This window comes from Molothrus ater, chromosome 11, assembly GCF_012460135.2.
Source record: "Molothrus ater isolate BHLD 08-10-18 breed brown headed cowbird chromosome 11, BPBGC_Mater_1.1, whole genome shotgun sequence".
Classification (NCBI taxonomy): domain Eukaryota; kingdom Metazoa; phylum Chordata; class Aves; order Passeriformes; family Icteridae; genus Molothrus; species Molothrus ater.
In genome coordinates, this window is record NC_050488.2 from 9,114,438 (window position 1) to 9,137,981 (window position 23,544).

The following is a 23,544-nucleotide window of genomic DNA, read 5'->3' on the forward strand; positions in this document are numbered from 1 at the left end:
AGAAAAGGATGGACTTTTAGAGAAAAAAATAAATGGGTACCATATTATGCAAAATTCCATTTTAGTCCTACCTGTGCAGATTTATAGATCATTACACTGTTACAATTACACATCAAAGTTAAATTTACAGTTGCTTGACAGTTTTAAGTATGTCCTTAGATACCTGCTCTCTTGAAAACATGTGGCTTAAATACAGTGAACCAGAACTAAGTAAAATTTTCTGATTTCAAACAATGATACAGGGGCAGTAGCTGACAAACCTGTATCCAGATGAACTGAGTAAACCTTTTCAAGCTGCTCTCACTTTATTGGTATTGATTACAATGGATGTTCCCACCTTACTCTTGCTTATGCTTCTTAAGCATGGTTATTTCTGGTGGGCTCATGCTTTAAGCAGTACAGCTGAACTGTCCTTTCTATTCAGTAATGAAAACAGTGCTTTCTGGTTTTCAATTTATTTGAGAGGTTGTATCATTAGAACTGAGTTGCCAGCTACAGACAACTTTTTATTTTACTGAGATTCTGAAACCTGTCAAACATTAAGGGTGTGGCAGACACATTATAAGGTGGTCATAGCCTTATTTTAGGTCTCTTACTACCCTGGGGGGGCTGGTTTTGTCTTCCTGTACTGCCTCTGTGGCCAGTGCAGGGTGAACAGCTCCTGTAAGGCACAGTACTAAACAGGAGGATAATGAATGCTCTGTAACAGACTTTAGCAAATTGTTTCTCTGCCTGCAAGGGAAGTTTTACAGGTCCTATCCTCTAAGTCAGCTGGATGCTTCAAGTTTGTATGAATATCCTTGCCATAATTAATTCTTGAATATAAACCTTGAACATCATGGAGCTGTCAAAGACGTAAAGAATTCAAAGCCTTTCTCACTTTTTTCAGACATATTTTCAGGAATATGATTTCATCATTCTCTTGGAACCTGATTCTTGCTTAGGATTTTTCTGCAGTGCTCAGAGTTACTTGACTTACTTAAAGCAGAAGTCAAAAACAACTACACTAAAACTCCACCCCATATTAATAGAAGAAATCACACTGAATAAATAATGGTGAATGTGAGATTTTCTGCTCTGTTAAAAAGATTAATCTCAGAATCAAAATGATCAGTGGAAAAGGGGAAAAAGTAAAGGTTGAAATACTGTGAAGGAAATGGGAGCACCTGATGAAAGTGGAAAAACTGAAAGGAAATTTTAGGGAGAATTAGAGGTGAGTATTTAAGTGAAAGCAGAAACCACAGCAGTTGCCAAAAGCTGCTTGCAGAAGAGGAGTTAATTGTGACAGTTGAAACGTGGAGGTCAGGGTGTGATGAAGAGCATCCTCCATATAAGGGCAAACTCACTGCTCACCAAACATTACTCACAGCCTGTAATGTAAAACATATCCATCTTGGGGATTGTTTCAGACATCATGGATACTGGGCTGAGTTCCAAGGTCAAATTTTTCAAGTACCATTGCCCCTTTATGCTGGAATCATTATCTGCTACTTCATTTCTGAGGACAGAAAGTGACTTCCCACTGTGGGATTTGTTCCTTTTTGCAGCTCATCTGTGTCTGAGTTTGCATATCTTCATATTCTAAAAAACGATGCACAATTTTATTGAAGCGTGCAGTTAAATGCTCCTTGACAATAGGGAGATTTGTTATGTATTGATAAGCTTGTGAGGGGAAAACCTAATAATGTGGAGGTGCTCTCATTGAATGTGATGGATATTTATCATTGGTTTCATTTGCCAAGAATGTGTATAACTTAAAAAAATATATCTATGGAATTGTTCAGTGAATCATCAAATGTTACAAAAGACAAGGCTTCTGTACTCCATTTGGGATATCATTTAAATATTAAGTTTTAGTATTTAAGTTATACTTTTATAAAAGATGGCCGTGTTGTGTTTTTGAAATGCTTAGCGGTGTGGTGTACACTTGTGTCTGCATGCTTGTAGCCACTGGTTACTTCCTGATGCGCTTTACACAACAGATTTAATGATCTGAATGGTTTGAGAACATCAGCTGCTCTGGTTGATTTAAACCTCTGGCACTTTTTGAACACTGCTGTGATTATTTCTGCCAACAGGCTTTCTGTGGGAAGGTGGCACTGTGATTCGTGGCACCCGTGACACATAAATAATCTTGCATGAAAAAGTCTTCAACAGTTACACATAATTTTTCTGTTAAGTATTTGCCTTGATTGAAAAAAAATTTAATTGAACAAGACTAGAATACCTTCTAATATTCCTGTATTTTAAACCATATTGGAGGTTCTATGAATTAGTGATTCCTACAAATTCAACACAGGATGAGATTTTACTTACTAATCACCATGTTTTAGAAAAGTTAAGCATGAATTTATCATATATTTATTTGACTGAACAAAATCAAGGTAGCTTCAGCACAAACAGTTTTAAAAATATTTGGCATGGTTTGACCTTAACCTCTGTGTGTCTTTGTGTGTGCACAAATATATAGAGTAGGATACAGAGAAAGCAGATGTCTTCCAAGGACAGATTAAAAAGCATTTAGGTCCATTTTTGCTTTTAATTTTTGGTATCACAGATAGAGGCTGTTCCATCCAGAATGTGCAGTAGTTTCCATGAGTAGAACACAGCTGAGAAAAAGTGTGGATGGTTCTGTGGAGGCCCTAAGCTGGATGAACCCTGCAGTCTGGCCAGCTGCTGGTTTGGCCCAGCTGCAGCATTTGATCAATTTTCAGAATTGCATTTGGTCATAAGGCTGCTGACCTGGCAGAGATGCTGAGCTTTGTGGTATCTCTGATAGAAATGTGCTTCTCTGCTTTGTAGTAACTGGATGTGGATTGTACAGTCACGTTACAATCTCACAGAAATGTCTGAACTACTGGGTTTGCCTGTGGACATAGCTGTAATTGATTCACTAATGGAGGAAAAAAGATTGTTTTTCCAGAGGCTGGTGATGGAAAATGGAAAAGGCTAACAAGCAAGGAACGAAGAAATAGCTGAAAAATCCAATATTTGGTGTCAGTCCATCTCTCAAGAAATCCAAATAGGATTTCCTCTTACTTAGAAAAACTAAAACCAACTATAAATAAGATACAGGCAAATCAGTTTAACATTCATTTTGTTTTCAAGTGCTAAATTCCAAGTTGTGACAAGAGGTTTCTTGGAACATTTTCTGCTTACTTCCCTTTATTTTTAAACATCCCTGTTCATTTGAGTAGAATGGTGTACTAACTTTGTATACCAGATTAGACAATGCTGTAATGTGTTAGATGTCTTTAATACATTTCACTTAAAACAAAACTTACTGACTTATTTTCCCCTCTCTAAATCATCTTTACCTGATTTGATTTATAGCACAAAGTGATTTTTAATATCCCTTCCCTTCTTTAGCCTTCCATATTACAACCCGTCCCAGCCGTATTCATCGGCCTAATCCTGGCTTTCCTGTATTGGTGTTACGGCCCATTGTGGTAGCGAAAGGTACAAGCACTACTGTTCAGTCAATGTATGTTTGTCCCTCACCTGTTTGTGCCATTTCTGTATCAAATAGTGCATGGTGAAATGCTCACAGGTATTTCTCTACCTGAAGCAAACCCTTCATTTAATATGCCATTCTGTTGACACTGACGAGCTGAGCAATCCACTAATCATTTAACATCTCTGTGATTTCCTGAATTCTAACAATGAATTTTGTTCTAACTGGTGCTTGAACGTGCCTCTTCTAACTCAGTCTCAGTTTGTCTTTAGCAAATGGGCTGCCTTTTGCACAATGCTGCGATGCTAGGGCTTGTAAGAAAACTTAATTGCCTAATTAACTATGAAAAATGAAGAGTTTGCCTCTAATAATAAAATTCAACAAGCTTTGGTTCCTATCTATGGTCTAAGAAATTCCTCTCTGGCTCTAAACACTTTAATTTTTCTCACTATTGCTGATGGAAAGATGGGGAAAAAAAGACAAGAAATAGGTGGTTGGTTTGTACTCTGAACTCTCAGCTTGCATTTTCTCTTGTCTCTCAGTGTGTCCTCCTCTTAAAATGCCATTGTTGTCATGCAATGTTGTGACAGTCTGTTAAAAATGGTGTTGTTAGGATCTGCTACAAACTAAGTCACAGATCTGGATTTAAACGGTCAAAAGTTAAAGATGTGCATAAACCTCTGTCTAGCCTTGACTTGGCACGAGCCATGTTTTAAACATCTCAAGCCTTGACACGTTCAGTGGCAGATTTCTCTGAGGTGTGTGCAGTAACAAAGCTGGGAACACGGAGCTGCCAAGAGTCCTCCAGCCCATCCTCAGTCACCAAGAGCTGTGGAGTTGCTGTGCTAGAGGAACATGGTTTGCTGTGGTGCTCCAGGTCAGGACTAGCCTGCAGCAGGGCTCCTGGGTGACATTGTAGTGATGCCTGCCAACAGGTACTCAGGTCTTGCAGGAACCACCAGGTAAACTGATTAGTATGAATTAGAACAAATATGATATTGATTTCTTTTTTCTCTCCACACAGAGACAATGGCCTTGGATGCCTGTGATGGCAGCTTTGGTTGCTGTAACAGCCGTGGTGCTGTACCCAGGCCTAACCAGAGCTTCTCCATGAGAACTGTTGTTGAATCCATACACCGTCCTCCCTTTAGAAGCTGGCAACATTCATATACTGAGGGAAAACAGATTAATTCTCTTCCTTTTTACCTCTTAATACAGCACAGCTCTGCGTGAGAACAGCAGTAGGGTCATTTGCTTTAAACTGTATAAAATGTATCTGTCTATAAAGAGGGAATAAAATTGTGATTCATCATTCTGTGAGCAATATTTTTGCTTACAACTTCATGCAAGTTTTAAATTAGTATGTTGGGATTCTGAATACTATAATGGTGGCCTAAAGCAGGCTTCTTGGTACCAAATTATTTATAATGGCTAGGGTTGTGGACGCTGACTTTAGAATCTGATTGCTAGACTTAAGAGGAAAATACTGATTTGGACATCCAAGCCAAGTAACCTTGCAGATACTTGGGAAACAGATGCAGTGTGCTCAGTGCCTTTCAGTATGATCTATTTTTTTTTAAACTAGTGTATCATTTTACTTGCTGTTAGTCACTGAGCTGTTGGGAACAAGACTTAAGGAAACTTCTCTTACTAGGCCTTTCGAAGGAAGCATATTTTTCTTTCATAAGGATTGCTTTACTAATGGATTTTGGGAATAAACACAATTCATGTCCAGCCTTAAAGAGATAGAGATGCTGATGGTGAAGACCAGCCTCAAGTATTTAGTGTGCGCGTGTGCGAGTGTAAGCATGTGTGTGTTCTTGAGTGAACTAAGGTGTTTCTGGGAGCAAGTACTTGGTCATTTGATGGACATAGTGCATTGATTCAACTTATGTTAACTTTAGTTTGAATGTAATTTATTAAATTTCATATATTTAAAGAGATACGTTCTTTAAAAGTATGAATACCTTCTCACATATCACATGTATCAGTTTATTTTTTCAGTCATTTGATACCTTCTGACTTGAGCTGGAGAAGCTCTTTAGAATAAGCTTTTGTGGACGTAACTTTATTAAGAGAACTGCTACAGTACGTCTGTGATAGCTGAGAAAATCTAGATACATAAAATACTACGAAATTGGAATCATATACCTGATGAAGCATTGTCAGGTGAAGATGATTTTAATTTGGTAGTAAAATGTTGTGGCTCCTTATCACATGGCTGTAAGTATGATGCAGTGGTCCCCATTACAAAGTTTATTTTCCTTATCTAAGTACTATAACTATTGCTATTTGCTGACTTTTGGTGGGAATCACTGTAGTTAGTGCTGAATTAAATGTAGACAGTAGTTGTCTTGTTCAGCTCAACAGTTCTGTCAAAAAAGTTTATTAAAGACTTAAATAATATGTTAAAGAATGGTAGAGTAAAGTAATATGGCTCTGCTAAAGGAAACTTCAAAACAGGGAGGTAATCTCAGCAATTCAATTGGCTTTAAAGAATGTTATGGCAATCGACAGATAGTTTAAATATTTAAATAGAAATTTAGCATATAATTTACTTTGTGAGGTTTTAAGGGTCATTGTCCTGTAATTAAAGGTTCTATCTTAAGTTACGTGGGATTTGCTAATGGGAGGATTATTAGTTGGAGAAAATAGTCCACAAGTGACTTGTAGAAAATAACTATTGTCATTTAGTTCATTCATTTCATCCTTTTCATCCTTTTCAGTTGCAGGAAGCCACCCAACCACAGAACACTCGTATGCCAGTGGTACTTAGTACCTCTTGTATATAGGTTATTGCAAATATTGTTCTGAAATGCTTAACTTCAGAATTACATTTTTTAAGTAATTGTTTTAAATCTATTTTGTAAAGATATAAAAATACAATAGAATTTCTGGAGTACAGATTAAACTATTTGCACTAACACACGTGATGTGCATGATTTAATAAAATAACTTTACTCTCCCTATGCATGTTTGAGTTGAATGTCATTTGAAAACAAGAGATTCATGCTAAGTTCCTTTTGCACTAGATATTGCCACAGTTACTAGGCACAATGTCTGCAGCATGTCCAGTAAGAGCAAAAGACTTTTTTTTTTATTTTTTATTTCACATTTGTGCTGGTTTAAGTTTTGGTCTAGCTGATCCCTCTGTGGTTTTCAGAAGGAAGTGAGGTAGGAGAGAGTCCTGGAAGGCTTGGGAGCATATTGCCAAGGAGGAGGAAGAGGTGTTGGAGCTGCAGGGTGGATGTGCCCATGGCAGGGGTGGTGAGACGGGAGGAGCAGTGCCTGCAGGTCCTGGGCAATAGAGGAAAGCCCTGCTGGGGGAAGGGAGCCTGATGCTGCCTCCTCGCCTCTCCAGCATCTCAAACTCCCTGTTTGTCCCTGTTTCAGCTTCTGTTTCTTTTGCAGTGGATTCCCTGCCCTCCTCCTTGCTGGTAGCCTGAGGAGGGGGAGCCGGCAGAGCCGGGGGTCCCTCCCCGATGGCAGCAGAGATTGTGCCAGGTTCCCTGGGGGCAGCTGGGGGGGCCCTGCACCACAGCAGGTCTGCCTGGGGCTTAATTTGTCCGTGTATTAAAGACAAATGTTGTGTTCTCCAAAACCTTTAGCACGTCAGAGAGCTGCAGTTTGAGGCTGAACATGGTTGTATTAAAGGAGAAATATTTCTGATTTCCTTACATGCATGTATGCATATTTATATTCTATACACAGGTGCATAGTACACATTGCATGGGGGCTTGTGCTTACAAGTATACCTGTGGTTCCCTAATACAGTGCCTTTTCCAGGAGTTCTTGACATTTGCATGTTCAAAATTATGAGGAATGAGCTAAAATGCACAGTTCACTCTTCTGTTGTGAGAATCCCTGGAGAAGGGTTGGGTAACTGGGAAGGTGCTGTTCTTCAGTGCTTTGATACTAAAACACCAAGTGGAGTTACTTTGCAAGGACTCCTTGCACAAACCTTTCTGGGTTTTTATTGCTTTTTTTCAATGGTAAATGTGTGTGCTCTTTTACATTCATATTTAGGTTCTTTCTTTTGTTAGGCTTGGTTAGCTGAGCCTTGGAGTTTCTATATCAAGCAGCTTTTCACATGTGTGAGATGCTCCACTTGTAAAACAAGTGCTCTGAGCTTGCACTGAAGTTTGAGGTTTCAAAAAGGTTCCTCGTAGTAGTAAAGTTAGAGAGTTGTTCTATTAGTTGCTAGTTCAATTTGGAAGATTTAGTATAAATCTTAGAATATCTGAACACTTCTTCAGATTTGTCCTGGTGTCTTGAGTGAGGCACCTTTCTTAAATTCTAAAAGAATTTACCTACATGGGGACTACAATATCAGGCCTTTTATTTAAAAATACAAATACGTGAAAAATATATTGTGATTTTCCTGCTCCTTATTAGCTGAATTAAATGCGTTCTTCCAGAGTATTTGCCTCATCCTTTTTGCAGAATGTCTGGATTTTTTTGGTGCTAAATGAAGAATTGTGAGCCTGCACAATCTATTGTAAGAGTTCTCATGAAACAGTGAGAATTAGTATCAGGTAACTGATAGCTGAAGCAAAGGTAATCAATCACCTGTGCATGTATTTTTGGGGTATATCCCTAAGTTATTTTTCTAATCGAGTCTTCTGAAGTATGTTACCTGTTCCAGATTTCTGTGTGCTTTATGTAAGATTTTGAATGTCTCCTGCCTTAATCCATAGGGTTCTGCCACTTGCAAGAATCATTTCTTTGGCTTGAATCTTTTCCATGACAAATCCACTGCCGAATTCATTCCACCAGCAGCATCTGAGTGCTCTAAAACACCAGGTCACCACTATGGCTTTTGGGAAGCCACTGTCCTTTGCACTGGCTCTGCAAGTGGGGCTGGCCAGGTTTCACCAGGGGCCTTTTCTCCCCTCTGGCTGTTCATCCACCATTAGTGTTTCATTAGCAACTGCCTCAAAATTTTGAGTCTCCTATTTGAGTCTCCTATTAATAATAGCAATTGATCATAAAACAGAATTAGAAGCCATATTCTTTCCTTCTCTCTTGCATATACCTCTGGGTCTGTTTGAAGAGTGATTGCTTCCTGCAAACAGCTGCATTGAATTCCCCAGATCCAGCTGATTTGCTCATCCCGGTCCCTCTTTGCACGTGTTTATGAACACAGAATTCCTCTTTCTTCTCTGGTGGGGAATTGAGCTGCAGTATAGGGGATTCTTTTCTGGCCTTCCTGGGTTTTTACTTTGTACAAACGTGTTGAAAGTGAGCAGAGGTTTGTCCATCCAGAGCCAAGTTCTGCTTGGAAGAGAGGGGCTGCACCCATTCCTGCTTAAAAGCTGGGTGCTACCAGTGTCTGACTAAAGGCTCCCAGCAGTAGAAGGTAAATCAGCAATTGAAACACAGGTTTTGATGGGAAGGGACATTTGTAAAGGTAAGGGGAACTCATCTGATCATTAATGTGGATATCATAGTCCTAAAACTGCAGTCTGATTGCAGCAGCAGCAGCAGAATGTCAAGAAGTTCAGCATTCATTAGGAAAAAAGAATTCTTGCTTTGAGAAGTTCAGAAAAAGGATCAGTCACCTCTTAGATAAGGTACGTGAGCAACTACTGTTCTCTCAAAAAAAATCCCAAACCAATCCCCAACCCTGTGTTTCAGTTCATCTTGCTTTGCCTTCCAAAAATGGAACTGTAATACATCTCTCTTGGAGGATGTTCTTTTGTTGCAAATCTTGTCCTGATCTAGGGATTTGACATACCATGATCATACCTTCAAATCTTACTTTCTATAAATGAATTGTTAATTTTTTTTCTTCATCCCTCTAGTTTTTGTTGTCAGCTTTTTAAACAATTTTTAGTTTTCCAAATGTGTAGATGCCAGAACAGAACATGTCCTTACAGTTATTACCATACTAACATCATATGAATAGACTATAAGCTTTATATCCTGCTCTGGTATTCTTGTTTGATTGTCTTCCAGAACTTTTTTTGGGGGGGATTCACTAACTTCTAGCTTCTAGATTTAACCTTGTCAATCAAATCACTGTACTCCTCACATCAGCCCAGTATGAAGTGCACCCTGTGGTATCTGACTTTGCAATATTGTTTGGTAAAAACCACTGGAGGCAGCAGGCCCAAGCAGCAGCCTGTTCCCATCACTGTTCAGCACAGCATTGAAGGAGGTTTTTTTTCCCTTTAGGTTTTATAGGGATGGCTCCTGAAGCTTTATTTTAGACTATTGAGCATACATTATTGAAGAGTAGTGAGAGAAAAGCTAATCCCTGAAGCACAATAGGGAAAATATTCATAGAATAATTCCTTCACTTAGTTTTCACAAACTGACAGCTGTTCTGCATTATTAGTTAATAGTGATAGTAGTGTAGTGATCACTTTTATTGGAATGTCATGATTTACAGAAGTCTTGGTTTAATAACACTAATAAACTCATTTTTTAAAAACTTTGAAAAGGGGAATTTTATTTTCTAGATGCTTTGACAGGTATGAATTTAGATTCTTGAATCTTTTACTGACTGCTTCCTGTAGATTGTTCTACGATCTGCTTACATCTTAGAATGAAGCAAAGCCAGTCCTTTTCCCAGGATCAGACATTTTACTGTCTTCCCTCAGCCCCATCATGTTGTTTGCACATTTCTGACACTTCCCTCTCCAAGCATTTCAAATTCCAGGTTGTTCAGTGACTGAGTTTCTCAGTGTGCTCAGTGAGCATCATTCCCAGAGCTGGCTGTGTCCCAGCTCCAAGGCACTGAGGGATGGATGTGTGTCCGTGCTGTTCTGGGGTTGTGCTTGCATGTGGTGGAGCAGGACATGGGCACTGGTGTTCTGTGGCCATGAGAGAGAGTGGGCTGTAATTGAGCTTGTTGGGTAAGTGGTTCTCAGCTGTGGGAATGGAGATGTTGGCAGGGAGAGGTAATTCCTGTGTTATGTCAGGTGAGACACTGAAAATGCCAATGTGCTGCCAAAGTGTGTCATCCCTTCCTCGTGTCTGATGAACAAATCCAAAGCCTGGGTTAAACTAAAAGCAATGTTTTATTACCTGATCATATTAGTCAGTAAACTGAGACTAAAGAGTGAAGTCATCAATTCATTCTGTTCTATTGGAATAAAATGTAACCAAAAGTTTACCTGTGTTTGTTTCAGTACCCACTGTTGGGACATGGATCTATTTTTTTTTAGAAACACCGCACACACACTATGGTAAAGTACTGCCTTCAGTATGGAATGAATTTGCTATTTTAATCTTTTCATGCTAGATCATTTATGAAGTTTATATTCTATTTATATTTCTTGTAAGGAGTTCTTGCTCTGGAAAATAATTTTATTGAGTATGTCATCAGTTTTGATGTGACAAAACTACTTCTTGTCTTGAATACAGTGGCTCTTACTTTAAAAATGTTCCAAATATGCAATATGTCTTTTGGGATGAATAAATGGTAAAAATTATGAGAATAAATTTACATCACAACAGAAAGCTGATTTGTATTGTACATAGTCTTTCATTCAGCCCAACTCCAAATTTCAGCACTCCCCAACTTCTGAACCTGCTACACTCTGCTTTACTGGGATAGAAGACAAGTTGCTAATTAATGAATGGATTAAAACTGATTTCAAAGTTGGAATCTATTTACCTGTTTACTTTGTGCAAATGGGATTTGCAGCCACGTGAGCTTCCCTCTGTGTGACATGGTAAAGCTTGGCTCCAACAGGTCTGAACCCAGGGAAGGAAGGGCTGGAGCACGGGGTAGGAATGCAACCTTGGTTTGTGCAAGAGTTAAGTGGGTTTAGTGGTGAGACATCCTCAGGGGAGCAGTCACTGATCATCCTTTAAGAAAGACCAACAATCCTACAGTATTTTATCTTTACTGTAAATCAAAGGGAATTCTGTTTCAGTGCTGACTCAAGAAAAGGACATTCAATGAGTCACTCACACAATTTCAGCAAGTTTGAGGAAGGAAAGTCTCCTCCCTGTTTGGAGACTGTGTGGTTTGGATCCACCCCAGGGTGCAGTTTAAGTACACATGGTTTCACTCCAGGCAAGCAGTAAGTCCTGGTGTAAGACCCAGGTAACTTATCTCTTCTATTTTTCAATTTAAAAAGTTAAAGTCAGAATTGGCAATTAAAACATTCTTCCAGATGCAGTAGATGGTTGAGAGGGAGGAAGGAAGCCTGAAAAGGTGATAAATATATCTGCTGCTCTTGATGGGATGTTGCTGGTAGCATTTAATGTGATACAAGTTTGTCTTGAATTCCTGTCTCCCAACACCAGTGCAGAGCACTCTGCCTTAGACCATGAATGAGTGTATTTCTGAGTAATGCTACAGGGAAAAGGGGCTGGTAAAGTTTGCTCATTTTTAAAGGTTCAGTGTCAATATTCCAGGCTCACTGGATGTGATATTCAAGGCGTTTGGTGTTTCTGTTGTAAGTGTAGCAGCCACAGCTGACTGGCAGTTTTTCTGTTGCAGAGCCTGGCTGGAATCCAACTGTAGCTGGCCATTGTAAGAGACATTTATTGCTCTTTTTTTTGTTTCCCCACTTTGTAATTATTGCAGTGGCACATAAGCAAAGACATAGCCTGCAGCAATTTCACTGTCATTTTTTAATTGCACTTCCAGCCTTGGGGTGGCCAGGTGTTGGTGTGCCTGTGCTACACGTTGCAGCAATAGTGCATCCTTCCCCTGCAGACTTCCCTGAACTGTAATTCTTCTTTAGAAGAATTATGTCCCAGCCAATCATAAATAAATAAATATGAAGGTATTATTAACATTAAATATTAACAATCTCTCTCATTATTACTTTACATGATTGCCTTTGCAGTAAGGAAGTAGCACATCCATATCCTTGTTCAGGAGGATGTTTAGTAGACAAATACCAAAAAAATTCTGGTGCCTTATATGGTGTCTCATTTGAAATCTGAGAGTGGTAAAAAATCATTTACCCCACAGTGATGTTTCTTCCAGTAATTGAAAAACAAATACTGGGATAATTCCATCTGAATGAGCCTTTCTGGAACATTTCTTTGGTGAGAACTGAATTGCTTTGTCAGATGTGTAGGATGTTGCATCTGCTTGGAATGTGAGTCTGTGAGACATCCCTGCTACTGAATGACTGCCTTAGATGGGCAGGGAAATGTATCAGGGAAATCTTTGGTGTAAATCTGTCAGGATGGAAGATGAGCCACAGTATTGGCAGAGATCATTCTCAGCTGAGGCACCTCAGTTCTGCTCATGTGCACGTGAACTCACTAACAGTGATGTTCATCTGGTTCATTTAATGCAAATTGTTTCCAGTTCCCATGAAATACATTTCACTGGAGATTATTCAAACATGGTAAGTTTTCAGTTGTAAAATAGAGAACAATAATTGTGTATTTAGTCATATTCTACAGCTGTGTGGCTTAATGCTTTAATTTCTTGGACTTAAGACCTCAGTGCAATCCTGCTAGCTCAGACACTCCTCAGAAAACTGCTGTGTTATTCTTTAAATTTTGAGGGCATTTTGGAGTTCTTCAGTCCTTTTGGTTGTGAAAATCCTCTGAAAATATCAAGTTCTAACTGTGTGATGTGAAGGTTGCTTCCTGCAGCCTCTGAAGTGCAAGTTTGGGAAGCAGTGGGTTTGTGCTGAGTGTGGCCATAGGTGTCCATGACCCAGGTGTGAGCAGCCCTGTCCTCTTCAGGAGAAAAGAGGATGATGAGTCAGGGCAGAGTCACATCCTGTCAACACTGCCTGGGGACACCAGCACTTCACCCTTCCTGCTTCTCATAATGAAAGCTGAGAAGCCATAAAAAGAAGCTCACTGGAGTGTGAGGCTGGGCTGAAGGACTGGCCTGTCTTGCATGCAGCAATCTCACCTGCTCAAAAGCAGCTCAGGCTCAGCTCTGTGTCCATGGAGGTCTCAGGGTCAGGAGGGCTCTTTCCATGGCTGTGGCTGGTGGCTGCAGAGCCAGGCACACGCAGTGGCCTTGCCTCCCTGCAGCTGAGAGCTTTTCTCTGCAGTGCCAGGCTGGGGTGGTTTGCTCTGGTGTGGCTCCTGCTCTACAGGTGCTGGCACCTGCCTCAGTGTCTGCCAGTGTCCAGAGTGGGAGAGAGCTGGAGCCCAGCACTGGCTGTACCCATCTGAGCAGGCTGTGCATGCCCACCAGTGAGAAGCAGTCTGTCTGTCTGTCTGCCTCCTGCATCTCAGTGTGCTCTGCTCTGCCCTGTGGGGTTGGCTTTCAGCTGGACTCCAGCATACATGGTAACAGATGGACTTAGCTTGGATATTGGGAATAAATTCTTCCCTGTGAGGGTGGTGAGGCCCTGGCACAGGTTGTCCAGAGAAGCTGTGGATGTCCCATCCCTGGAAGTGTTCCAGGCCAGACTGGATGGGGCTTTGAGCAACCTGGTCTAATGGCAGGGGGTTGAAATGGAATGGTCTTTAAGGTCCCTTTACATTCCAAACTGTGCAATGATTCTGGGACAGCTCAGCTGGTCAGAGTAGGTTCCAGTTACACCAAGGTTGTGGGTTTGATCCCTGTATGGCTCATTCAGGAGTTGGGCTCAGTGATCCTTGTGGGTGCCTTCCCACTCAGACTGTTCTGTGATCAGTTTGTGTTTCACAGTGCACATTCAATGAACAGCAAAGCTGGGTTTGCATGGGTTCCTGAATCCCATGGTCATGGAGCAGAAACAAGCTGGTATAGCAGAGCAAGGAACTCCACTTATCCATACATTCTGTTTGAGTGGGATGAAGCTTTGTGCTTCTCAGTGCATTTTTAACAGGATAGAGATTTAGATAAAGGTGTTTTAAGCTTTTAAAATTCAGTGTGTTAGAAGGGTGAAGTTGGAGTTGCCACTTGTGACGTGTACTGTGTGCACAGATCTCTGCTGAGGCATCTTAGTTTGAAAGAGGGCATTTAAAAACCTTCCCCAAACATATTGGCTGCCTTCCAATAACTTTTAACCTGGCATTGAAGCTGGAGAGGATTTTTTCATTTGTTTCTGTGCTGCATTGCTTAATGCATGCAAAACTGACTTGTTTAAGCAGGGCTCTTCACTAACAGCTTGAGACTTAAATCACCAATTCCAAATTCATTTCAAAACCTGTTTTGTGGTGGAAAATACTTCCCCTACAGCCTTCTTGGGGGTGTCCTTGCTGGTAGTTGCTGCTTCTGTTTTTCCTCAAGTATGTCAGGGTGGTTTTGCTGAAATAAATTTTTTGTCATGCTCAGAGCGTAAAGGCCCTGGTGGCTGTGTTGTCCCTGAGCATGTCCCCCCAGCAGCCCTGAGCTGGATGCTGGGTTGTTTTGGTTTCCTGGACAATAAACTGGTGGCCTGGGAAGCCTGACCTGGCCTGTATCAGCATGAAGGGTGGCAGGAGCCTGCAGGAGGAAGGTCCAGGTGTCTTGAGAGGAAGGAAGTGAGGGGAAACCAGCGTGTTTTGGGAATGTTCCCACACAGTGCAAGGGAGAGGCGTGGGGCAGGGGGCACATCAGGAAGGGAAGGGTCAAATGGGTCAGAGAAGGATGTTCCTGGGTTTTACCACAGAGGGAAAAAGTATTCTTCTAGCCTTGAAAGAGCATCCCCATCCTCTGCTGGTGTCTGCTGCTTGCCTCCCTGAGCCAGGGTGATGGTGGAGAGCCCCAGCTGCTGCCCGGGGCAGGGGGAGCTGCCCTGTGTGACCCTGGGGGCAGGAGAGGGAAGGTGCTGTTTAATGTTTTACACAGTGTGCAGGAGAGGGGCCTCACAGACAATGTCTGCCTTCCTGCCCTGTGCCTGAACCTCGTGGGAAGCCTGCTCCATTCTTATCCCCTTCCTGGCACTGACCCCTGGGTCTGCTGTGACCTGAGGCTTCCTGTCACCCCTGCAGGGCACCTTCCTCCATAAGAGCCAGGTCCATGGGCTTCCCTTGCCCCAAATGCAGAAGATTTCTCCTGCCTATTGCAACAGTGGGGTGATCTGGAGCTGTGTTTGCAGCATTAAGCAGGTGAAGAATAAAATAGCTGCCAGGGGATTTGAACTGGTGTCCAGGAAGCAAAGTCTTTGGTCTGGGCAGTTGCAGCTGCAGGAAAGGTGGTGGGATGGGATTGGGTGGAGATCACATTGCAGAATGCAGCTGGGTACACTGCCAGGGGGGCACAGTGCCACTGCAGGGTGGGCAGAGCCCTGGTGGAAGCAGCTCTGCTGGCCAAGAGCCAGGACTTGTGTAGGGCACAGTGGAGGGTGCACCTGAGCCTGGCTGCATCAGGAGAAGGTAAGAGCTGGGAATTCTTTTCTGCTGTAGCAAGAATGACAGTGGTGCCAGCACATCCCCTGGTCTGTCTTGCCTTGGCTAAACTGTGTCCTACGAGTGAGATGCCTTTGATGCATCTGTTGCCTCATCATTGCCTCACCCATGGAGCTTGGCTTGAGCCATCCCTATGGCTGAGAGACAAAGATCCTTTTACAACTTAAAAGAATCTTTGTTCTAGTTTTGTTTTGTCTTATTCTCACTTGTGTATAACAGTGTACATAATCTATATGGAAAAAATTATCTTCACTTAAATGTTGTTTTCTCTATACACATGCCAGTGGAAAATGCTTCATTGATACTTCCTACGATCTTGCAGACCCAGACAATGCAGTTCTCAGTACTGTTTCAATCTAAATTACTGACAAATAAAATAGTTTGTTAATTTTACCAGAAGCAGATGTCAACTTTCTAGCCTTAAAGCAAAAAAACCCACAAACCAACAAAGCCCCCAAAACAAAAGGAAAAAACCCTTTAGACTCAGTGTGTGGCCCAAAGACAACCATCCCTATGCCTGTGCTGCTAATTGGGCCCTGCCTGTCACCCTCATTAGCCCTGGGGCTTTTGGGCACTGCTGAGAAGGAACAGCCCCATTACAGGGCATTGGAAGAGTTGTTCATGATGTCTCTCTGTGGGAAGAAAAATTCAGTTCACACCCTGTAAGTCCAAACTATAAGGTAAAAATAATCCCTTTCTATTCTCTCCTAAACAGAACTGCTCCTGGAAAGCAGAAACAAACCCTAGTAATTGCTCTATGTCCCTGGAGTCCTTAACAGAGCATCTGCAGACATGACAGGAACAAGACCTGCTCCGGGATCCCTGCAGTTTCAGCCATGGCAGAGATCAGTTCATGCGTTACTGTTGCAGTGCTCTGTGTGTGCTCAGTGCTGGGGCACTGCAAAGAAGATGACTTTATTTTCCTGCTGCAAAGAGGTTGAAATCTTAACATCCTGAACATATGGAAGGAGAGTTTTCTCTGACTGTCAAAAATCTCATAAAATGTAAGCTGGGGGGAGAGGGGAGGCCACGTGCATGCTCAATGTTCAAGAAAAACCTATTTGTGCTCAGTGTAATGACAATATTTTTCAGTTGCAACTCTCCTGTGCAGAAGTTTAACCTCCCTGCTGTGGACAGAGTGAGAGCAATGAGAGCTACATCACTTTTAACATGGCCAGTTTTCTAAGAACAAAAGAAATCTGTGTCAACTATGTGATTTGGGTCATTTTTGCACCTTTTTTTTGGTCTGTGATTCTATTTATGCCCTGGCCAGTTTTTACACTCCTCAACCTTGAAAAAAAGTAGACGTGGTTGATAACTAAGAGGAAAGAGACTGGTTTCCTAGATCTGATCTGAGCACCATTGCCTTTATTTATGTAAACAGTGACATCATCTTCTATTGCAGAACGGGAACCCTGAACAGTTACAGGAGAGCAAATTTAGGAAGTGTCCTTATGAGACAAATGTGATTCACTTTCAAGTGTGTACATTTAAGAAAGATGCTGTATCCTGAGTCAGATAAGTTCTGTAAATCTGACTTTTCGCCAGCTGAAACTGTCATGTATTAGCAAAAATTATTCACTTTTTTTTCCTTTTAAACTACTTGAAAAGTGGTGCTTGCAGCCTGCTGGGAGTGTGAAGAGCAGCAGAGCCAGCTTTTTTTGTCCCCTTTCAGCTTCTCCAGAAATCTGCTTTTGCACTCCTCCAAAAGCCTTTTGTAAGTGGTGCCTGACCCATCCAGTGACGGTAAGGGCTGCCTTGTTCCTGGGATTCAGTGTCAGTCAGCCAGGGGATGGTGTTCAGGGCATTCTGAACTGCCAGTAAAGCACTCGGTTTCCTACTGGGGGAGTTTGCTGATGTCTGTTAGAAAATCCCACCACAGCCAGGTTCAGTCTCTTGTCCATCACCCAGCGTGGGGAAATCTGCATCCTTTTTGGCCAGAGCTGGAAAAGCAAAACCATAGAGCACAGTATGGCTGAGCTGCTGCCAGGGGTGAACATCTGCTCTACAGCTTGTCATTCAGCCCTTCAAGATGTTCTGTGAGCAGCCAAGGGCTCTGGCCTGGCTGGGTTCCTGCATCTGTTTTGTACCTGAATGGGAAATCACTCTCTCCAAAGGGAAGGGTTGCAGATTGGCAGGCTCCACCTCTGTGCCAGCTGCACGTGTGCAGCAGTGCATGGACCTGTCTCCTGGAGAGAGAAAACCCTGCTTTCTCCTCACTGGGATTTTCTGTGCCATATTCACTGAGAAGAATTGCTCCTGTAGTGAATCACCATGAGGGAAGTAGACAAAAGCTTCCCATTTCCTAGCACCTGCCTTTCTGCAGGGACATGTGTCTGTGCCTCTTCTTGCTGTTAGGAAGTGACTACATCTGTGCTGGTCAGGCAGGGACAGAAGGCTGAAAGTTCTTTGGGTTGGCTTTGTTTGTTTGTTTGTGTAGAAATTGCGAGTGTTTCCAGTGAGTTTGCTTCCAAACTTGGCCTCGTGTCATGGGAAAGCTGGGGTTAAGGCTGTTGGACATTGGGAAGTACCATGGCCCAGTGTCCCCCAGCCATGTCCCAAACCAGAGACTCTTCTGTCCTCTCTGAATTGTTTCATCCGTGAATGAAGGCAAATGTTGCATTATACCAGGGGCAGAACAGCATCCCCCAACCTTCCTTGTCTAGAAGCTGTTGCCACTTTTCCTTGGCTTTAAGCCAGGGCTGGCTCAGCAAACCCTTGGGTCAGATTCCTGATTTCTCTCCTGTGCTCGGTGCCTTTTCCCGTTGCCCCCATCAGCCTGGGCCGGCCCTGCCCAGGGCTCGGGTGCTGCCGAGCTCCTTTGGGGGAGGTCTCCAGCTTGCTTGTCGTGGCTCCTGCCAGGTTTCACTTGCTCTAATGCCTGAGTTTCACACTTAAACCTGAGGAAGATCCCATCTGGAGGTGTTCTGGCTTTCCAGCTCCCTGTGGGAGGGGTGACTCCCTGATGGCACTTTGTGCTTTGTTTTGAGCTTACCAAGTGTCTTCACCCTCACCTCAAAGCAGCAGCTTTATAAAAGCAGATGAACCCAGCTGGCAGAAGTGAGATGGTTTGGGGCATCTCAAACATGCACCAGTTCCTCACTGGGGCCAAATTACAGCAGTGCCCCAAACAGATCCTCAGTGTGCCCCACTGGTGTGGGTGTCCTGGCTGACACGCAGGGCAAGAAGCAGCTTTCACTCCTCCTGCTGCTAGGAAGGTGAGGAGATTTGGACCAGTTTGGGAGAAGCTGATGCTCATTTGGAGAAGATTTTGGGTGCCACCTTCAAGTGATGATTCTCAGGAGTATCCTTGAGATACCATTTATCCAGAAGATTTGCTGTGCCTGATAACTTTAGGGATGTGTGTTTCTTGCCTGGTCTTACTATGATCCTGGTGAGCCATCTGGAAATTTCATCCTGTGATTACTCCAGGATCTGGAAGACCTTTTGTAACTACTAATCCCAGAAACAGATTTTTCCTTCATCCTGTCTGTCAACACAGCCTTTAACTTATTTTTATGGGCTTCAGCACATGTTTGAAGCATCACTGCCTTAGGATACAATTTATTTTTTCCAGAGTATCTCAGTGCTCCTTATATCTACTTATAGCACTTTCTGAAGAACAGCTGTTTCGTGGGTATTTGTTAGGATCCTCCGTGTTCTTCAAAACTTGACACATCTTTATTTGCACACCTAGAACAGGAATCAGTGTGACTTAGCATGCCATGAGCATGAGATCCTAGGGAATTATGCTTTGTGGTACCATGTATTTTGCTGATAAAATTGAGTAATGTTTTCCTTGCTAAGACATGATAAATATTTCATTTAAAAATATTGATGCAATTAAAGCAAGGGGGGTAAAGCAAAAAGACTAATCTAAGATAACTGGTGCCATGCTAGATTCTTTCTACTTTGCCCCTTTTTATTGTATTTTGCCCTCTAGCTCTTGTTCACTCACCAAAATAACTTGTGGATGCAGTTTGCTGTATGTGTCTTAACTGCTCTGTGGAGGGAGTGGGATATAGCAGGCAGGAATCCTGTGTGCAGGAAAAGCTGTTCCATAGAGTGCCATCAGTGCTGGGGGACTTTGGGAAGGTCTCTGTTGTCACCTTGCCTGGAACCATGGCCCTGCTCCTGCTAGAACATCAGGCCCCAGGCAGAGGTTCAGAGAAGCTGCCTGGAGGAGCCTGCAGGACACATTTGCCACGGCTGGAGCACAGCAGAGTGGGGAGAAGCAGGAGGAGTCTGTGTGTGTGCACAGCCAGGCAGGGCTGGCTGCAGGTGTGTCGTGTGCCTGTGTGTACAGTGGGCCCTGGAGCACTTGCAGGGCTTTGTGTAAAGCCACCCTCTGCAAGTCAGCAGTGGTGCAGGGGGAGCTGCCTCCTTTTTCTCTCTTGGTAAGGAAGAATTCTCAAAAAATGTTTTTTCATTTCTTGGGAACAACAGAAAAGCTTGACCTAATTGCTGTTCTGTATGCCCATGGCTTCTGAAAGGCCCAGCAGGATATAAAACCACCAGTTACCAATTCTGATTTTTGCCAGAACTTCAAAGCGTTTCCTTTTATGCAGTAATCTTAAAACTAGTCCAAGAAAACACTCACACCATTACTTAGATATTCCAGTTGTGCCACCAATACGGAAATTTAAATTATTATATTTCCCACAGGCAAAGCTTCCATCATTAGTTAAACTTGATGGTCTTCTGCTTGCTGGTAGGGAAGATACAACTCCTTTCCATGGTCTGAGAAAAGGCTGCAGCTCAAAGCTGAGCCAGCAGTGATGACTGATGGACTAAGAAATAGGACCTTAATATAGTAACCAAAGTCCTATTTAGACTTTAAATGTTTTTTAATCATAGTCATATCCTTCTCTGGAAAAGAAGCTTCACATGCACCAGCCAGTACTCATTTACTAAATATTTTGTTATTTTACTGTTTGAGATTACAGCTCTCATCTTTATCACTTGTGCATCATGCCCAAACTTTATCAGTAGAGATAAAAGCTTGTGATTAAAAGCAAAATTAGTCAGGTAGGACCCAGTCCTATCCCCTAAGTCTTAGTCACTTCTTGAAAGCTTTGTGAGCTGTGGTTCACATGCCTGTGCCAGTGCAGCCCTGTGTGATCTGGCAATGTGTTTATTTTGTGAGTGAGGCCATTGCACAGGGTTCATGTGTGCTCAACAAGCCATGGCTGCTCTGCTCCAGAGATTATAACTAAATAATATTAGTGAATTATGAAATTGAAAGGGACATGGGTTTTTTTGGTCAGGTTGTTGGGACTTTCTTGATAAGTGCAGTTATGTGGGCAGAGTCTGAGGTATTTATTTTTTTCTGCTGGAGTGACCTCACGGTAGCACTTGACCTTGCAGTCAAGCCAAGCCAAGTCCTTCCCCATCCACTGGGCCCAGGAGAGCCCCAGGAGATGCACCAGGTCCTGGTCAGGAGGAAGTCCTGGAATGCCCAACAACAGCCACCAGGGCCAGCAGAGTCCCATCATACTCAAAGTGGTTTCAATGACTACAGGATGTGTGGTCAGAAATGAAGAGGTTGTTCAAGAATCATTTAGATGGAGAGAAATCCTCCTGCTTAAGGAAATATCCTGCTGAGTTTCTCCTGGAAAATAATTTGATGTGTAAAGTTGTATCTTTTCCAGATTATGAGGGATAGGATTTAAGAGAGAAGTGTCTAATTCTCCAAACTTAGAAAGCATGTGGGCCTCAAACTCTTTTCCCAGTTGGAAAATTTGCTGTTAAGAAAAGGAAATAGATTTTTATAAGCAATATTTAATTCAAGCATTTGGCTAATTCTCCTGCTGCAAAGCTTTTGGGTCAAATTCTGATTCATTGATGTGGATCTGGAATAAAAGGGATTAGGAGAGGAACTGGACTCTGAAGTTAGGAAAACTTTGGTTTCTTGTTCACTTTTTCCTACTCATCAAATGTATTTTTAACCTATGTTTCTATTTTAAATGTTGTAGGGAAACTTACTCCTACGTGTCTGCCTTTGCTCTTTTTCTGCCCATTGTCATCAGCTCTGCCATGGGTGTGTTCCATTTTACTGTTGCAGAAAGGGATCCTGATCACTCTGGACATTACATTGTTGTACAAATGCTGGGAATTTCTACACTTATTCCATTAGGTTAGAGAATGGAAAATGGGTGGTTTATTATTCTTATTACTCATTAAAAGTATGTGTTAAAACAGTGCCCTGTTTCACAATGTGATGTTCTGCAGTAGCTCAGGGCCTGAGGGAAGCCATGTCCAGTACCTTCCTTTTGTTTCTACATGTCTGTGTATTCACAGAAGTGTGTGTTGTGTTCAGGATTCCTACAGGGATCACTCTGGGGATCCATCTGAAAGCTTTTCATCTGGCATTAAGGTCATTCTCCCTCTGTCTGTCCTTGCCATTTCTCTGTTGTGTGTGTGACCCTCAGCTCCTGTTGTCCACAATCCCACTCTCTCTCAGCTTCCAAAACCTTCCCATTTCCCATAGTGAGTCCTCTCATTCCTAGGTCTCAGAGACCTGGCAGCCATCAATCCAATGTCATTGACAGTATCCTGCAACACCAGTTGTGAGTGCTTTTTGTTTTCTGTGTTCATAAAGCAGCTACAATGAGTCTATTGGAGGAGCCAGGTCTGTATCCCACCCTGGCTCTGGTACTGTGGAGCTGTGATGGATGTACTGCTTTCATAAATGCAGCAAACAGCATTGCCAAACCCAGTGGTTTATCTGGGGCCATCCATGTGCTCCGGGAAAAATAGCTCATCCTGGGAGAAAAGAATGATGGAGGGGTTTCCCTCAGTTTCCAGTAATTACTTACAGAGTAATTATGTTGCTCAAAAGAAGGAGCTGCTGCTTGTCTTGTGAGAAAAAGGAGATAAGAACAAGGAGGTTAAATGTGACAGCTCTTTGGGATACCAGCCCTGCCAGTGCTCCAGAGAGAGGAGAGCACAGTGGTGATGAGCCATATTCACCTTGGGGCAGGAATTAGTCAGGTGGGAGATTCCCACTAGATTGAGGGTGTCCTGGGAGGTCTCCTGGAATAGGGAGAAAAGAAGGGCTTGGCAAAGCAGAGGACCATATCATTTTTCTCCCAGTTTTCACCATGTAATTCATGCTTTGCTCTGTAAAGCACTGTGATATAGTTTGTATACATTATGTAAAATAAGTTGTATTCTATTATATTGAAGAAATACAAATATAAAATAAAGACAAAGGATGGAGTAAAGTAGCTGTGTGGTACCTGGACCCCCAGACCCCAGTTGCACTGGTTGTCCCATTCCCCAAGTCTGTGGTTGCAGGTCTCTGCCATCCCTGGAATTATTTAGGTGTTTTCCACATGATGATAAATGTTAAATGCAGACTGTCCTGGATGAAAAGGGAAGCACAGATCAAATTCTGTCCACATCACTCTCCAGGAGAGCCTGTCTCCACCATCCCCTGCTTTCCTGCTGTTGGTGGCATTGTGCAGCTCTTCTGTCTCAGGAGCTTTAGGAAACAATTTTTAATTGTGCTTCATTTCTTTGCAGTTGGGAAAGCTCTAATACATCTCCAGGCACAACTGGCACGTGGGCCCTTCAGAAGCAATGCTGTTGGTAATGGGACAGCTTGTGGCAATTTGTGATCTAGGGAAAGCAAAACCCCAACTCTCCAGAGTTCGAGTGGGAGGGAGGCTGGGAGGGAGGTGAGGATGGCTGTGAGCACTTCAGATGGGCAACTTGCTATTGCAGAAGTTGGAATTTTGGCCCAAAAATGCCAAGGGGAATCTTTTATGGGAACAAAGCTGTGTTTTTGAGCTGCCCGGCAGCAGGACGAGATCTGCTTCTGCATTTCA

At 42.6% G+C, this 23,544-nt stretch overlaps 1 protein-coding gene across 25 annotated transcripts in view; it reads left to right on the forward strand.

Annotated features, from left to right (window-relative positions):
• Window positions 1–22,938, forward strand: part of SLMAP (sarcolemma associated protein) — a 90,726-nt gene extending 67,788 nt beyond the window's left edge. For 12 of the 25 annotated variants that reach the window (XM_036391065.1, XM_036391080.1, XM_036391073.1 and 9 more), the window contains 2 exons: window positions 3,370–3,459; window positions 4,479–10,926. In XM_036391065.1, coding sequence (XP_036246958.1) covers window positions 3,370–3,453 — 84 coding nt within the window. In that variant the 3' untranslated portion in view covers window positions 3,454–3,459; window positions 4,479–10,926. Of the gene's footprint in view, window positions 1–3,369; window positions 3,460–4,478; window positions 10,927–16,427 lie in introns of those variants that run through there. The other 13 variants (XM_036391064.1, XM_036391079.1, XM_054516086.1 and 10 more) reach the window with 2 other exon arrangements.
• Window positions 22,939–23,544: the final 606 nt, after the last annotated feature.